Source organism: Moschus berezovskii, chromosome 19 (assembly GCF_049115385.1).
Source record: "Moschus berezovskii isolate FMDL1 chromosome 19, NW_MosBer_1.0, whole genome shotgun sequence".
In the NCBI taxonomy this organism is placed as follows: Eukaryota; Metazoa; Chordata; class Mammalia; order Artiodactyla; family Moschidae; genus Moschus; species Moschus berezovskii.
In genome coordinates, this window is record NC_142478.1 from 54,556,223 (window position 1) to 54,573,241 (window position 17,019).

The window sequence follows — 17,019 nt, forward strand, 5'->3', positions numbered from 1 at the left end:
CAGCCACTTGTTTTGTGAATAAAGTTTTATTGACACGGGGCCACACATACCTGTTGAGGAATTACCGTGGCGGCTTTTCTGTTACAACAGCAGAGTTGAATAGTCATGACAAACTGCAAAGCTTGACATATTCACCATCTGGTCCTTTGTAGAAAAAGTCTGCTGACCACTGAGTTAGAGGAAAAGGCTGTTCGTTTAAAAAAAAATTAGTAAATACGTTAAAGATGATGGGAGTCAGTGGCACACATTTTTAAAGGGGCTCACGAGTGTTTGGCGTCTGGGAGACAGAGGGACGGGGATGGATTAGTCTTACTCTTGGGCTAATGAGAATCAGCCCTGAGCCGATGCTGGGAGTACTGAGGTTGGGGCGGGAGGGGGTGGGGAAGGCAGGGAGATAGTAGAGTGGATTTGTGCTGCAGGCAGGGGGTTGTAGGCGGGACCCTGCAGAAGGTGCTGGGCACTGCTGTTACATGCTGGACTGGAACTAGTTGAGGCATATCCTTCTCTGGGGCCTCTGGCCTGGGAGATCGGACAAGGGAAAAGGACGAAGGTCAGAATTAGCAGGACGGAAGAGCAGGACTCAGAAGTTCTGGTAGGTGAGTGCTCCCTGACATTGGCATTTTCCCGTTCCGAGGCCAGCAGAGACAGGACCCTGAGGGTGTCAAGTCCAGCCATCTCCCATGGGGTTCCAGTGTCCACTGTGAAGCAGCTACTCTGTGATCAAGGCCCACAGCTTTTGAGGGGTTGGTCTACACATCCCCTGTCTCCTTTCTTGCTTTCTGGAAACTGTGCTTCAGGACTGTGAGTCCATTCCCCTGTTGGCTAAGCCACGTATAATTAGGGAAGCAAGTCTGTTGGCAGGGGGTAATAGACAACCCCTTATTACACCCTGAACATTAGGCCAAAGTGATTGAGACCGAGCATTGTTTGTTGTGGGCCCAGTCATTGAAGGGTGTCTGCAATTGGTTTGAGGATACGGTTTTCTTCTGGGTTTAGCACGGCCACAATTGGCCAGCCTGCTCACCCATCTTACAGATGCGTAAAACTGAGGTGTACTAGCTTGGAGCGAGTCAGTTCTAAAGATCTAGCTGCCGCGTGTTAGAAATTGAAGTGCGTTTAGGAACTTTACTAGACTGAGAGGCAAGAACTCAAATAAATGCCAGGCAGAGACCCTAACTATGCTGGCTAAAGAGGCAGTAGGGCATGGCGTGGACTGTGGCTAAACAGAGGGGGACATCATCAGGTTTTTTTTGAGCATCTCCTGTGTACCAGAACCCCGCTGCCCTACCTTTGTAGGGACCTTGTGGGTGGGCTCATGATGCCCTTTCTTGTGGCTGGGCTGGGTGCTCAGGAGGGGAAAGTGTTCTGAGTCAGATGGGGAGAGACAGGGCCATCCTCCTCACCTTATGCCGAAAGCCACGTTTGCATGGAGGGCGGCAAAGAAAGACTGTGTGTTGGTGTCGCCTTAGGGAGGGGGTGTCTCCAGAGGAGTCCTGGGGGGTGGGGGGCTGTCAGTGCCTGACGCCCCTGGTCCTGGCTGCCGTGGTTTTCACTTTGTGGTGTTTATGCCTTGCTTGCTGGCTGACGCATCTGTCCACTGGACGCTTGTGTGCTGATGCAGACAGCTCCATGCCCCGTCATCTAGACCAGGTGGACAGGAGTGGTTCCAAGTCAGCATGCCACTGGTCTGCCTGACAGGCTCCATTGAGTAAGGGGCCCCAAAGATGAGGTTGAGGAGCAGCCCCTCTGGAGGATGAGGACAGAGGTGAGGGTCACCTGGGCAGAGGGAACAGCAGGTACAGGAGCACCAGGGCACGAGGGAGTGCACAGTGCCCTGAGAGTCTTACGAGCAGGAGTCTGAGTCTTCCAGGGTCTTGAATGAAGAGATGGAGAATCCATGGGAGACAATAGGGAATGAGGCCTGGACTTAACTAGCTAGCTTGTACCTCATCAGCTCCAGCTGACTACTTGGCCCTGTGTTGTCAGATCTGTTTATTTTTTTTTAATTTTATCTAATTTCTCTTTTTAAAATTGTATTTATTTGTTCATTCTTGGTTGGGATGAGTTTTTCATTGCTGCCCTTGGCCTTTGCTAGTTGCAGTAAGTGGGGGCTCCTCTCTAGTTGCAGTGCGAGGACTTATCATTGCGGTGGCTTCTCCTGTTGTGGAGCACAGCACACAGTTGTTGCCCCCTAGCATGTGGAATCTTCCAGAAGCAGGAATCATACCTGTATTACCTGTGTTGGCAGGAGGATTCTTAACCACTGGACCACCAGGCAAGTCCAGATCTGATTATTTTTTTTTTTGGTGATGATGACCTGGAGATCTGGAATTACGTTAAACTGCCTGATTTTTAAATCTTAGGTGACATATGAAACAATGACAACAATACGCTGTATAGGCCAGACAACTCATATTTGCTCTTGAAATCTGTTCTCAGCCCACAGGAGTTGTGGGCTAGAGTGTGATAAGGATCAGGGAGGAGGTACAGAGAGTGTGTGTGACTTGCGACAGAGGCCAGGATCAGGGCACTGGGGGCCCTGGAGTGCTTTCTGGCTATAGAAGAAATGTTTGCTTCCTCTTTTCATCTGAGTCGTCTGGGTCAGCTGTGGCTGTGATGCTGGGGTCATGGGGCTTCTCTGGTGAGGTTTTACCCTCTGCCCAAGCTGGTGTCTCGGGCTAGGGCTCCCAGGGTAGAACAGGGATTCAGAAAGAGAGAAGAAGGCAGGGCAGGAGGCCTCCATCTCCTTCGGTGCTCTCCCCTCCCTCTGATCAGTGGAGGTTGCAAGGAGGCGTGGTGTGGTCCCGGCCTTGCTGCAGACAGAGATTTACACGCAAACCCCGGAAGGGCTCCTATGCCAGGCAGATCCACCGCCCTCACCACCATCCGCCAGCCCTGTTCATAAATATGGGATAAATGGGTCACCCCAGGTGTTGACTTTGTGGTCATAACTCATCTCCTGGCCCTGTGACAGCGAAATAAAAGGCAGACACAGGCCCCGCAGCCCCTCTTCTTAATTCAAGATGCACTTACTAGAGTGAACCTGAACGGCTTTCTATCGCCATGATTTTATAAAACCTGTGATCCTGCTGATAAATCTCCCAGGAGGTGGGCGGAGGTGGATTGCGGGCAGGTGTATCTGTTTGGGCGCCTACGTGTGGATGGACGGATGGGTGCCCGTGGTGGTCGACCCCTGTGGGTTAATACTGTGAGCAGATGGGGGGAGAGGAGTGGTAAGGCAGGCAGAGGCCCTCTGCTCTGTACAGCCAGAAGTGCCAGGTGGGAGTGAGTCTGGAGGGTGATTCACTGTGGGCTAGGGAGCAGTCACCGTCTGCCAGAGGCGTAGCAGGTGCTCAGGTGACAGCTCGGCTGTCCCATCCTTGTGTCTGACCAACACTTGACCCATTGCAGCAGCTCAGAACCTTGGCACAGGCTGTGGTCCTGGTCTGTTTCCTGTGGCTCTGGCCACACCATAGCTAAGGATGGCCACTAGGGTCCGCTCAACTTGTCCACCCACAGATGCCCCTCAGGTGGGTGGGCCCTCCTGCTTCCGTTTCTCCAAAGTCCACTCCCCCGCGCCCACCTCCACTGAGGTGCTGGATGTATGACACTGTGTGGTCACCTGGCTTCCCTGGTGGCTCATGGTAAAGAATCCACCTGCCAATGCAGGAGATGCGGGTTTGATCCCTGGGTCAGGAAGAGCCCCTGGAGAAGGGAATGGCAACCCACTCCAGTATTCTTGCCTGGAGAATCCCATGGACAGAAGATTCTCTGGTGGGCTAACACCTTCCCAGGTTCCCCAGGTGGACAGAGAGGGCCAGGTCTTAGCCCAGAGGCCATAAAGGCTGAACACACTCATAGCAGCTGGGCAGCAGGCTTCTTCTAGGAAGTGACCTGGTCATTCCATCCTGGGGACAAATCGCGCATGTCTGCGTATTTGCAGACTATGCTCCATGGTGGTCCTGACCTGCCGTGATGCTTAACCACAGAGTGGGCAGCAAAATGTCACCTCATGTGTTCAGGTGACACCCGCCCTGTGACACCCATCCTGTGACATCCTCTCCACACCCAGTGCCGGGTCCCTGGTTCGTTGTGGTGGTGGTTGCCATTCAAAAGCGGGGATGATTACAAAAGCAGATATAAAATTTCCAGATGAAAAGCAATGGCTAACAGATGTCTTTGGGCTCAGACCCTTGATGACTCGAGAACTCAAGGCTGCCCTGGCATCCACTGCGAGGCTGCCTGGCTCTGCAGCAGCTGGAGGCAGGGATACCTGTTGGCCATTTGGAATGTCAGAGAAGGTGCCATCCTGGGGACTTCCCTGGCAGTCCAGTGGTTAAGACTTCATGCTGCGATGCAGGGGGCCGGATTTGATCCCTGGTTGAGGAACTGGATCCTACATGGTGCATAGCGCAGCCAAAAAAAAAAAACCCAGAGAGAGAGGGTGCCATCCACTTTCTAGAAGCTTTCCCCTGTCCTGACAGAACGAGACTCAGGAATTCCAACCCTTTCACACCCATCCCCTGCCAACCCCACATACCTGAGCTTTGGCAAGGAGCCACCCCCTGGACCCCAGCCCCCAAGATCTAGCCATGAGTGGCTAGTGAGCTTGTGGCCAGGGCCCCTGCGTCCTCTCCTCGAGGTGAGTCAGCGGCTGAGGCGGGGACCAGCTTGGAGCACCAGTGACGGCACTGTGGTTTATAGTTCATGATTCACAGACGGAGGGGCCACATTATCCCAGCTAAATGCAGTGCTGGAGCCGAGGAATGCTGTGGTCAGAAGTCTCTCCCTGACTTAACTATGCGAACTGTCGGGGAGCTGAGGTTGAGACCAGTGGCCCAGCTCTGCAGGGGGCACTCCTGGCGATGGGGGGCAGGCCGTGGAGGGGGCCTGTCCCCAAGGGTGTGTGGGCCCCCCGCTTTGACCCCTGAGGGCCACGTGGGCAGCTGGGAGCTGGGCTGGTCGTGGTCTCGAGGCCACATGGTCTGTGTGTTCTTCCCTTGTAGACGGGCCCGGGGACTGGGCGCCCGGCCTTCCGCTCCTGGGAGCTGAGAAAGGACGTCCGGGGGGTGGTGCCACGTCCCCCCTCCTCTCTCTGGCCTGCAGCCCTGTTCCCCCATCCCTCCTCTCCCTGTGTCTGTCTCTCCCCGCACCTTCCTTCCCCTGTATCCCTCGTCTTCCTTCAGTCTCCTTCCCTCCCCCCACCCCTGTCCTTGCCCAGCTCCCTGCCGGGGGACAGGTGACCTTGTTCCCAGTTGCTCTGCACTCCAGAGACTCCCGCGTCGCAGGCAACTCGCACGGGGGACAGCGTGACCGGAAGGCGTTCCAGGGCAGGGCCAGCCAAGCGGCCGTCCCCGGAGGGAGGGGGCGGCCACCATGCAGTCGGTGCTCGTTCCCAGACCCTGGCTGCCCCCCCGCCCCCTGGGCGGATGATATTACTGGATGGCTCAGCCTGGTGAAGTCTGGAGGGGACGTGTGGCCTGCCAGTCGTGGCCACATTGCCTCCAGGTTGGGCTGTGCTGCTCCCTGCCTGCTGGGTGAGTGTGAGGGGGCCGGTCCCAGACCGCCACCCCGGCCGGATGGGCCTCCAGCTTGGGGGTCAGTCTGACTCTCCCGGGCTGCCCAAGCCTGCAGGAGGTAGCCACTTCCGCTCTGCTGGGGGCAGGCTGGGCTGGGCGGGATTGCGTCCAGGTTTAGGGCTCCAGCAAGCAGATGACCCTGATTCCCTGCCTGGTTCTGTGGGCAGAGACCTATGGACAGCTTGTCCAGGCCCACGGTCTCCCAGACACATCCCTGTGGGGCACGTGGTTCCCAGGAAGGCAGCTGGAGGGGCCAGGCCCCAGGGACCCAGCAAGCTGGGCTGCCGTTGAACAGAAACACTGCCTTCTCACCAGCCATGACACAGTGGCAGGGGAGACCCGGCTCCCCCTCTGCACTGTCTGAGGCAGACCGCACCGAAGAGACAGGCAAATGTGAGCAGGGATCAGTCTGACCCCCCGAGGGGTGAGCAAGGTGGGGGCTGACAGGCCTCACATCCAGGCATTTCAAGCTCGGCTGCCAAGAATCAGGAAAGAGTGACCAGCAGAGCAGCATTCATGCAGGCCTGCACCAGCTCGGGTCACCACAGGAGGGGTCCCTGTGGAGGGGGGTGGGGGGAGACAGTGGCCAAGCTCCAGTCCATTTTGTCCTTCCTTCACAGTGTCACCATTCTAGGTGATGCCACAGTGAACGAGACAAACCAGGTCCCCAGAGCTGTCATGCCCCTTCCAGGGTAGATCGACGGTACACAAGTAAATGACATGTTTATCTGAGGGTGTGGCCAGGGGTACAGATGGTGAGCCGGGGTCAGGAGGCAGCTGACATTGGAGAGAAGGCAGCTTTGAGGGAGAGGATCCTGAAGGTTTCTCAGAGGAGGTATCCTTTGGGCTCAGACCTGAGCGATAAGAAGGAACCGGTCAGGCAGAGTAGGAGGGGGAATCTCCCAGGCAGAGGGCACCCTGAGTGCAAAGGCCCTGAGGCGGGAGGCAGGAACCAGTGTGACATCTTCCAGGAGGGGTGTGTGTGGAGGGGAGGCGCTAGATCATCAAGCCTTGAGGTGTGGACCACTGATTTTATCCCAAGTGGCTGGACAAGATTGATTGACAGTTAAAGCAGAGGCTTGGCTGCCTCAAGCAGGCGTCTCCTCGCAGGCAGAACAGACGTGACGCGTGTGGCTGTTGGATGTTGCTCTGGTTATGCGAATGCATCGGTGTGCGGCAGAGTGCTGGTGAGTGTCTGACAACCAGCTTTCTGGGCGCGAAGCCCCAGTTGTAGCACGCGCTGATCGCCATGGTGGAGCTACTCCTACCCCGCTGATTGTAGGCTGCCAGCTGAATGTGGAGTTGGAAAGGGGCATGCCTGACACCTGGTAGGACGCGATCCTATCCTACTTGCATCGTGTAGCTACAGCTGCATACGAGAGCACAGACCACAGCCAGTGCAGTCAAGTAATGAGAAACGGGTGCATTTTTGAGTACTTACTGCCTTTGTTTTTACTATAATTTCTTTCATTATAAAGTTATGTGTTTCCAGTTTAAAGAATGGCTGTTCCTAACAGTTAACCTGCAAAATTCCTGGAAACTGAAGTCTGCACTTGTGAGCTGGTACAAGCCGGCCCAGCACACCTGCATCTGTGTGTCTTATAAAGGATGCTCCTCACCGGCCAACAGGGCATCCCCTGCCTGAGTTTCATTTCCAGGAAGACACATGGACTGGATTAGAGGGGTCGGGGCCAAATGTCAGGGAGGGCCTGCCAGTCGCAGAAAACTCTGTTGTGTCTTGGTCTTGACCCCTGACCTCACTCCTCCTACCAAGCCTTGGACTCCTGGGATGTCCCTTCACTCTGCAAGAGATAGGGTGTCTCAAGGGCAGATCCCTCCCGGATTTGCTTGGTGGCACATAGTTCATGCTCAGCAGAGTGTTTGTTGAATGAATGAGTGAGATTGTGCTGCAGTCGGCGTTGCTGGGTGTTGGGAAATTCTCACTGGGTATTGAGAGGACCTGTCATCTGAGAACTAAATCTCACCAACTCCTCCCTGGATGGTCGCTACTGCCTCGTCACTGAACTCTCCTCTCACTCCTCAAACCGACAGCCACTCCTCCCTTGACGAGCTGCTGTATCAGCCACAACATGGGGTGGAACACATCATTCCCTCCCCGCCTCCACTTTCTGAGAAAGATTTCAGTGGTTGTCCACTGCTGTCAGGGCACTTCCTGTGTTTCCTTTTCTTTTTCTTCTTTTCAAAATGTTTATTTATTTTTGTTTGGCTGTGTCGGGTCTTTTTGCGGCACACAGGATCTTCATGGTGTCATGTGGGTTCAGTAGTTAAGGCACGCAAGCTCTCTAGTTTTGGCACACGGGCTTAGTTACTCCAAGATGTTTGAGATCTTAGTTCTCCAACCAGGGATTGAAACCTTGTCCCCTGCATTGCAAGGTGAATTCTTAACCACTGGACCACCAGGGAAGTAACCGCCTTCCATATTTCTGAGCCAGGGCGTTAAAACTGGCCAGACTGCCGCCACGTCCAGTATACCGTTCGGTAAGGACAATGGGCGTTTTCTTGGCCTGCTTTTGCTCAAGCGGGCCCCCTCCCTGAAACATCTTCTCTCACCTTTCTTTACCAAAAGCCTTTGGAGGCTCAGCTCAGAGGCCTTCTCCCTCCTCCCTGCTCATCAGGGTAAATCGCTGTTGCCTCAGCAAGGTGCTGGACCTTTAAAAAGTTTTCTTAACGTTGCAGCTCCCATGCATCATAGTTTCTTGTCTTTGTCAACTGAAGTGCTAGCTCCGTAAGGCCGGGGATGGTATTTTCTGTAGTTTGCTATTCCCCATGGGGGCTCACAGTGTATTTGTGCAAGGAATAAGCAAGGGGAGTAGGATCTCTTTGGCTTAAATGGGAATGAGAGGAGCCTGTGATTCCCCCAGTCCAGGGTGAGAGGCAGAGCACCTGTCTGTGGGATCTTGCTAGGAAAATGCTGTGTGGCCTTTGGCGAGCTATTTAACCTCTCTGTGTCTTTGTGTGCTCACCTGTAAAACAGACAGTTGGGACGCTGTTATTAACTACAGGTATGAACTGAGGAGAAGGCCTCATCACATGTTTGTTGTGCTTCGTCAGCATTTGTTGTTTTCATTCATAATGTTTTCTATACTGCTTCCGGTCTGGGGCTTTAGCATAGCGCAGGCTCAGTGACGGGCTGCTTGTCCAGCACTCAGCGCTCAGTAAGCAGGGGTCTCTCAGGGATTTGAACTGAGGGCTCTGGCTAGCCCTAGATCCGGTCAGGTTTTCCGCAGAGCTGTGCTGTGGTTTGGGAGGTGGCGTTCACGACCAAGCGCTGGGCACGAAACCCATTGTCAGCATGCATGGCCGATGGCGTGTCTGGAAAGCAAAGGTGGACCTCACCGTGGGCTCCAGAATCATTTCAGATGGTGGAGTCTGGCTTCCGGTTCTTTTCCCGGGTCCACAGGCATCACCAGCTGCTAGTGGCAAGGGTCCTGGGTGTGTTTTGTGAAACAAGGACCCCCCCCCCACCCCCAACCCCTGAAGCCTGGTTCCTCAGAGTGTGGTCCAGGAACCAGCAGCATTGGGGGTCCTGGGAGCTATTTAGAAATGCAGACTCAGGCCTGCTCTAGGCATGCTGAGTGAGAATCTGCATTTCTCCAATACCCCCAGGTGGTTTGCGTGTGCATTTCCCTTTGAACAGGGCTTGTCAGGGACAGGGGGTGGGCAAACTGTGGCCCGCAGGCCAAATCTGGCCCCCTACCTGTTTTTGTAAATAAAATTTTATTGGCACATAGCCACGCTTACTTGTTTACATTTTGACTGTTTTCACACTATAAACGGCAGAGTCAGTAGTTGCGAAAGAGACTGATGGACCGATGGCCCTAAAGTGTTTACCATCTGGCTCTTACAGAAAAAGTTTGCTGATCGTCAAACCTAGCTGCCCATTGGAATAACCTGGGAATTTAAACACGCTGATGCCGGCCTGTCACCCTGAGGTCCTGATATGACTGGCGTGGGTGGGGCCTGGGCGTCGGGACTTCCCAGAGCTCCCCAGGTGACCTGAGTGTGCGGCTGTGAGAACAGTGGCTCTAAATTGCCCGTGGAACCCAGCAAGTGCAGTTTCGATCAATGACAAGCCTAAGATCAGAAGTGGCGCTCTAGTAGGTGTGAGTCGTCCCAGAGTTAGCTGTCACCGTGTTTGCCGAGAAGGCTTTCAGGGACTGAGCTGGTTGACGGGGACCTGGGAGTTGGGGCCTCCCTCTGGCTCCATCAGTCTCCCGGAGCACTGAGTGGACACCAGCCCACTGACCTCCTACATGCCCCAGGCAGGTGGTCACTATTGTGCCTAACGGGCCCTCCCAGTGGAAACCAGGTTTCAGGCCGGGACTGACCTGGGATTTCTCTCTTTCATCCCCTCCACTCGCATCACTCAGCTTGGGGTACAGGGACACCTCCTCAGAGGAAGATGGAGTTCAGGCCCCAGGAAACCAGGAGCCCATCCATGGGGCTCTGCGCCCTGGCTCCAGAGTGACCCTGAGGTCACTTCTCCCAGAGGATGGGATGTGGGAGTCACCCACTCCTGCCCTGGGGGTCTTGATAAGAGTGTCAAGTTGGAGGCCACAGGGTCTGGCACTGGGATCGCACACCTGGGTGGGAGGCAACAGGAATAATGACCAGGTTCTGGTGTGGATCAGGAGTTCAGAGCCTCCCCCTGAGACTGGCAGGGTTGGGGAAGTTGCGGGAGGGGGTGGCATGGTGGGGATGACAGGAGAGGGGCTTGGTTGTGCCTGGGGTCAGCTCAGCCTCTGGGTTTGAATCCTGCTGTTGCTGTCGCCCAGATTTGCCAGTCACCCTCACTGTGTGTCTTCTGTAAATGGGAGCGTGATGGGGGTCAGTAAAGGAGATGAGGGAGTACGTAAACCACGTGCCGGGCACAGGGCGCTGGGAGCCACTTTTATTACTAATGCTGTGACGTCGATGGTTATACAGGGGAATGGGTGGTTATGGGCTGGCCCAGGCCCAGGTAGGGGCTCGAGGAATCTTGCAAGAGGGACAAGGTAGCCTTGATGAAAACGGGCAAGGATGCCCATAGAAGCCCCACCCGAGCCCATGATGCCAACCGGGGTGTAGAGTCAGGTCGAACCCTCAGAGGGGCTTTGGGGACGACAGGATCAGGTCTGCTCCCTGCCTCTGAGAGCCCCCTTTTCCCTCCCTCTGAAATGGTGAGGCTTTGCCTGTCTGAACCTCAGTTGCCTCTTCTGCAGAATGGGAGCAGTGGTCCCTGTCCTTTCCCGACAGAGGTAGGCTAGGGCAGTAGATGAAACAGTATTTGCAAGGCGTTCGGCATGGTCCAGGGAAGGAGCGGCCACAGTGGACGAACCCCAGGTCACCATTACTGTTGGTTTTTCATCGTCTTTATCCTCAGGACTTCAGAGGGCCGGGAGCTGATCAATAGACCGTGCACGGCACAGCATTGGACGGGTAGTGAGCTCTTGGAAAGTGCTGGCCTCTTCCTCAGTGGGGCTTTTGGAGGATGTTGGGGAGGGCTGAGTCAGGAGGGCCCTGGGCTGGAGGGTGCAGGAGCAGACTTCCTGGGAGCAGCCCCAGCCAGTCATGCTGTGTTAGTGCGGAGCTGGAGTCTGTGGCACGCTGCCGCCTGGGTCAGCGATTCGGGAGCTCCTCTGCTGGCCATGCCGGGGGCAGACAGTGGCCTGCTTTGTGGCCCAAGGGTGAAATTCCGGGGGGGCTGAAGACACCGCCCCCAGCCTACACCCAGGGAACAATGACAGGTGCTCCTGGAGTCAACCACTCGGAGGGACAGCAGATAAAGCTTCGGAGTGAAGCTGCAGCCCAGTTGGGCATTCTTGGCACAAAGATCAGCGATGGTATTTCAGGAGACATCAAGCTCCCTGAGGTTGGACAGCCCCGGCCCTGCCCTTCCGGGCCCTGGGCATCAGGTTCCTGAGTGTGCAGAAGCCAGGCAGATCTCGCAGGTGAAGACAGCAGCTGTGCCAAGCAGCCCACAGGGCAAGGGTCCCTCCCCAGTTGGCCACGCCATCTCCCCTCGCTGTGAGACCTGGTCCCCGCCGCCCCCACTCCATCTTCCCCAGTGGTTGGAAGTTTAGTGTTTCAGGGTTTGGGGTGGTGGTGAGGGACAGGCTAGTTCAAAGACACTGGGCCACCCATTGGGAATTGACAGCGACATAGCAGGGGGCGGAGGGAGGCTCTTCTGCCCTCTTGCCCCTCCTCTTGGAGATCAGAGGGAGGTTCTTGGGGAAGGGGGCAGACCCAAGCCAGGGGCTTCCTGGGTTCACACTGCTGCAGTCTCGGAAAGCCCACAGTTCCACATGAATACCCAGACCCCCACTCTGTACAGATCGCCTGTAGCTGACCCCTGTGCTCAGCCGCATCGTGAATCATAAATTACAGCTACAGAGGAGGGGCGGGGGGATTGGGGGTGGTGGGGTCTCAGGCCAAGGCAGCCTGTGCTGGGGATGGGCGTGTGTTCCTGTGTGGAGGAAGGATGGGGAGAAAGGGAGCCCCCTGCCCTATGCCCTCACCTTCTCCATCTGCTTGGGTTTCTTTCTTCTTGGTTTAAATGTTGGTGTGACCACACCCCTCAGCACACATTGAAAGGCTATGTATTTTTTTTTTTTTTAATTTCATTGACTCAGGGGGATGGAAAGATGGTCTACTTTGGCAGCTGCCCACATGGAGCACTTTGGGGGTGACCAAGAGAATCAATGTGTGGCTTAAAAGAAATCAGGCAGGACAGAAAGGAAGTTGGGTGGCGGTGTGGGGAGGAGCTCGCCCACCCTCCCTGGCTTGGTGAGGGCAGGGTCAGCAGCGTGGCTGACTGGGGCAGGTTGGCCATCGCCGGCTTCACTCACTCGGGAAGGAGATGAAAGGAACAGGCCTACAGGAAGGGGGCTGGTTTTGTTGTGAGCCCCTTTGATCTCTCCTGTCCAGCAGGCCTGCTCTCTTCCCCTTCAAGGGCTGACTGACTGGAGAGGAAGACCAGGCCCACAGCAGTAAAAGCAGGCCCTCATCATAGAAGCAGCCATCCTCAAATGGGCCTCGGGACAGCCCTTCCATCTACCCATTTTACAGACATGGAGACTGAGGCCTGGAGAGCTGACCTGAGCTTTTGTCTGGGGCAGGCAGGCAGGCAGGGGCCTTAGGCTGTGACCCAGTTTTCCTTGTGTTCACCCTGCTCTTGCCTGAAGCTGACCATGGCCCCACCCTCCTGCCTTGGGGTTCCCACCGCGCTTAAATACTGATGCCATATGCCAACTCTGTAAGCATCTCGTTTCAGCCTCTCCATGCCTGGCTGAGGGGTAGGCATGCTTTCAAAGGGACGAATCGGAGCACAGAGAGCTTAAGACCCTCATCCAAGGACACGCAGTCACCAAGTGCCAGAGGCCAGGCGTCTGACACGAGCACTTTCTATACCTTGCCCTTTGACTCCTGCCTCCCAGTGCCCCAGAGTGTGGGGCTTTCTGCCCAGCTCACAGTGCAATTGTTGGAGAAGGGGGCTCCCCCGGACTCCCCTTTCCCTCCAGCTCTCTCAGTCCAGGTGCAGAGCCTCACCTGCCTGTTTCCCTCTCTCCCCCACCGCCCCCTGCCCTCCCCTGGGGCCTGACAGCAACAGCAGCAGCAGCAGCAGCAGCAGCAGCAGATGCCCCGCAGCAGCCAGGAGGAGAAAGATGAGAAGGAGAAGGAGGCGGAGAAGGAGGAGGAGAAGCCCGACGTGGAGAATGACAAGGAGGAGCTGATCAAGTAAGGCCAGCCTGGACGCCCTGCGGGGGGGCCCAGCCGCGACCCCCAGGTGGCAGATGGGCGAGCAGGGGGGCCGTGGTCGGTACTCAGCCTGCAGGCCACCCGTCCTCTGTAAAGGTGTGTGAGCATTTACCATCTATCTACAGCAGATCTCCTGCTGAGAAGGGAAGCACTTTCTGCTTTGTCGTGCCTGGCAGCACACACCACCCCCCCTGCCTCCCCCCATCCGGAAGCCTGCTCCTCTCTGTTCCCTCCACCCGCCCTGTCTCTTGAAGCCTCTGGAGACCTTAGAGACTGATGGCTCATTTGAGCTCTACTCCTGAGCTAATAAATCCAGGCAATGACTTTGGAACTCTTTGCCTCGCCTTCCCCCCACCCCACCTCCCCGTCTCCTCCCCTTTCCTCGGCTGAGTCTCCTGAGATGCTGAGAGCGGGAGGCGGGGGATCTGAGAGGACGAGGCACACGCAGGCGGCAGCGCTCACCTTTAGAATTATCGCTGTCAGTGTGAGTTCTTGCAGATCAAGGCACAGCCTCGCCTCGGGGCCCCTGACGGCCTCCCATGCCTGCCAGGGGCGGAGCACCACCAGCTGGAGATTCACTCCGAGCAAGGGGTGAGGGGGGGCGGGCACAGCTTAGCGCCAGGTACCTGGAGCGGGCTCAGGAATGTGGCTTCTGAGAACATCTGGCTTCGTTACCCGCTGTCTCCCAGACGCTCCTGCGAGGGCCTTCAAGAAGATGAATGGAAGGCGGTGGTGATAAATCTGAGCGGCCCTGCAGTAAACTCCCCTGAGTCGGCTTCTGAGAAAAGTCCCAGCCCCAGCTATTGAGGTCACATGCTCCCCACACACCTGACTCGGCCCCCATCAGTCCGGCGGAATACTCGCCTCTCGCGTTTTCTGCAAGACCCAGTGGCCCATGATAACACAGAAGGCAAAGTTAGCATTGTTTGTAGAGGGACATCTCCTCTTTGGGGAGTAAAGTGGCCTGAAGGGTGTACCAGCCTGCAGCCCTATGCATTTAATCCAGTAATCTTGCAAACGGATAGCAGAGGGCATCTCTAGTTGATGTATAAAATGGGCTTGCAGGGCTTCCCTGGTGGCTCAGTGGTAAAGAATCCACTTGCCAATGCAGGAGACACAGGTTTGATCCCTGGTCCGGGAAGATCCCACATGCCTTGGAGTAACTAAGCCCGTGTGCTACAGCTACTGAGCCTACGAGCCTAGAGCCCGGGAGCCACAACTCCTGAAAGCCCATGTGCCCTAGAGCTGGTGCTCTGCAACAATAGAAGCCACTGCAATGAGAAGCCTGATCACCACAACTAGAGAGTAGCCCCCACTCTCCACAACTAGAGAAAAGCCCTTGGAGAAATGAAGACCTACCCTGGCCAAATAAATAATTAAAAAAAAAAAATGGGTTTGCAGATAGCCACCAGCCCATACCCACACTGGATGAATAAAATAAGCCAATCAGTTACCTACCAGCCCACGTCCCTGTTAGGAGAATAAAGCAGATGACAGCTACCAGTGTTCTCACCTCCCTTTTGATGAATAAGATGGCATTGCAGACCTCTGCCAGCCTCATTCCCTCAATCTGGTGAATAAAGAAGCCTTGAGGATTGCTACCGCGTCACCCCGAGCTTTCCCCCTTTTTTCCACTCCCTTCTGCTACTACCTGGACTGGTAGAAAATCGCTGGCAGCCACTGCTCATCTTGCTAAAGAAAAGCGGGTCTCTTGAAACTGCTGTTTAGGTTCCTGGCGCAGGTGAAACCATCCCTGTCTCCCCTCTCTGGCCTTTAGGGAGAAGACGGATGACACCTCTGGGGAAGACAACGATGAGAAGGAGGCAGTGACCTCCAAAGGCCGAAAAACCGCCAACAGCCAAGGGAGACGCAAAGGCCGCATTACCCGCTCAATGGCCAACGAGGCCAACAGCGAGGAAGCCGTCACCCCGCAGCAGAGCGCTGAGCTGGGTGAGTCTTGGGCTGGGGAAGGGGCCCTGAGGCCCAGTGGGCTCAGAATCCCAACATTCGTTGCAAACTTGCTATTTGACCTGCGGTGAGTTCCTTGACCTCTCCGTGCCCTGCTGAATTCATCAGCACCAGGGTTATGAGTAATGCCTGTAACTGTGGGGTTGAGCATTTCAGTGACTTTGTGTGTAGGAAGAGCCTAGAACAGTGCCTGGGACAGGTTCGCTGGCCATCAGCTGTGATCCTTCCAGAGCTGGAGAATTCACCTACAAATCCAGAGCACCAATTTGGTTTTGTTTTTCAATCAGAAGATCTGCCCTCAGGTCTTCCCAAGGCTTTCACTGCTGGGGGCCCTGGTTCAATTCCAGGTCAGGGAACTAGGATCCCACAAGCCAAACAGCATGGCCAAAAAACCCACCCCTTTTCAAGAGGGCCTGAATGCTGCTGTTCCTTCCAGCCCTGGGAGGCATCTGGGTTTGTACCGTCACTTCTGTGGGCCTCAATTTCTCCTGCTCAACAGATGCCCACTCCTGGGTGCTTTGAATCTAAGGTGGGGGAAAAAGAATTGCATAGCAGTTCCCAAGTTTGGCCACAGGGGGGCAGCCGGTGTGTGCTTGTCTGTATCATTTTGGCTGTTTGGAGCCTGCCCTCTTGTGTCTGTGGGAACCCCCACCCGAGGCCTAAGTGCTCAGGCTGAGGCCCCAACCACCTGGATGTCTTCCCAGGGTGGGAGTTGATGGAAGGGATGGTTTCTGTCTCACAGATGCCCTCCTTGTCCACACCCGAGGTTTGTGCCAGGCTCCTCTCCCTTCTCCCTGCGAGAGATCATCTGTACCCATTTTATAGATGGGCTGTTTGAGCCTGAGAGAAGGGACATTGCCTCCATAAAGTCATGGAGTCAGTTGGGATTCAAACCCAGCCCTTTGGGCACACCATTCGGCTCCTGTAAGCTCTTGCCGGCTGCCCCTTGGTGCTGGCGTGCCCGGAGGCACAGGGCAGGAGGGTTCTTTTCAGAGGCGTGTTGGTGCACCTGACTTCTCGAGTTGTTCTTCTGGACCTCAAGCTGATGTTGGGGCTGACTGGTCCCTCTGACGGGCTCCCCATCCCAGGCTCCAGCTTCCAGAGCCTCCTTCTGGGGGTCCTGAAGGCGGTGGGGAGGGGAAGTTGGCCATGGCACCTGGGAGCCAGGGAAGCTGCCCAGACTTTCCCCCAAGGGTCAGCGGCCTTTGCCGAGTGCATAGTCTGTGCCTGGCGCTGTTCCAGGCACCAAGTCCATGAAGCTGACGTCCCTCATGCTCACCCCTCTCACGACATCTTAAGCGACTTTCAGGGAAGGACCAGGGCTTACGCTTAGGGAATCTCGGAGGAGAGGCTCAGAAACAGCCATAGCAGACCCTTGGCCAGCTCCTCGAAGGCAGCTGCCTTACTTCCCAAGAACACAAGCCGCTACCTCCGTGTGCTCTACAGGTCGGAGCAGAGTCTAATAATCACCCTGTAGAACAGGGTCCCCCAGCAGGGGACAGGGGGCCATATCTGGGCACATTTTTGATTGTCCCAGCTGGAGTCGGGGCTCCTGGCCCCTGCTGGGTAGAAGCCAGAGCTGCTGCTCAAGCCCCTGCAACACCTGGGTCAGCCCCCACCACAGAGACTCATCCGGCCCTGGTGAGTCCACGCTTAGATGAGGTCCCTGCCCATCTGAAGCTTGTGTCCCTCCCTGTCTCCCCGCCCTCACGCA

The 17,019-nt window shown here is 55.9% G+C and overlaps 1 protein-coding gene across 17 annotated transcripts in view; it reads left to right on the plus strand.

Moving 5' to 3' along the window:
* Nucleotides 1-17,019, plus strand: part of NCOR2 (nuclear receptor corepressor 2) — a 232,987-nt gene that overhangs the window by 144,405 nt on the left and 71,563 nt on the right. For 16 of the 17 annotated variants that reach the window (XM_088828106.1, XM_055404708.2, XM_088828112.1 and 13 more), the window contains 2 exons: nucleotides 13,183-13,316; nucleotides 15,115-15,287. In XM_088828106.1, the coding sequence (XP_088684232.1) occupies nucleotides 13,183-13,316; nucleotides 15,115-15,287 (307 nt within the window). The remainder of the gene's footprint in view (nucleotides 1-13,182; nucleotides 13,317-15,114; nucleotides 15,288-17,019) is intronic. The other variant, XM_088828107.1, reaches the window with a different exon arrangement.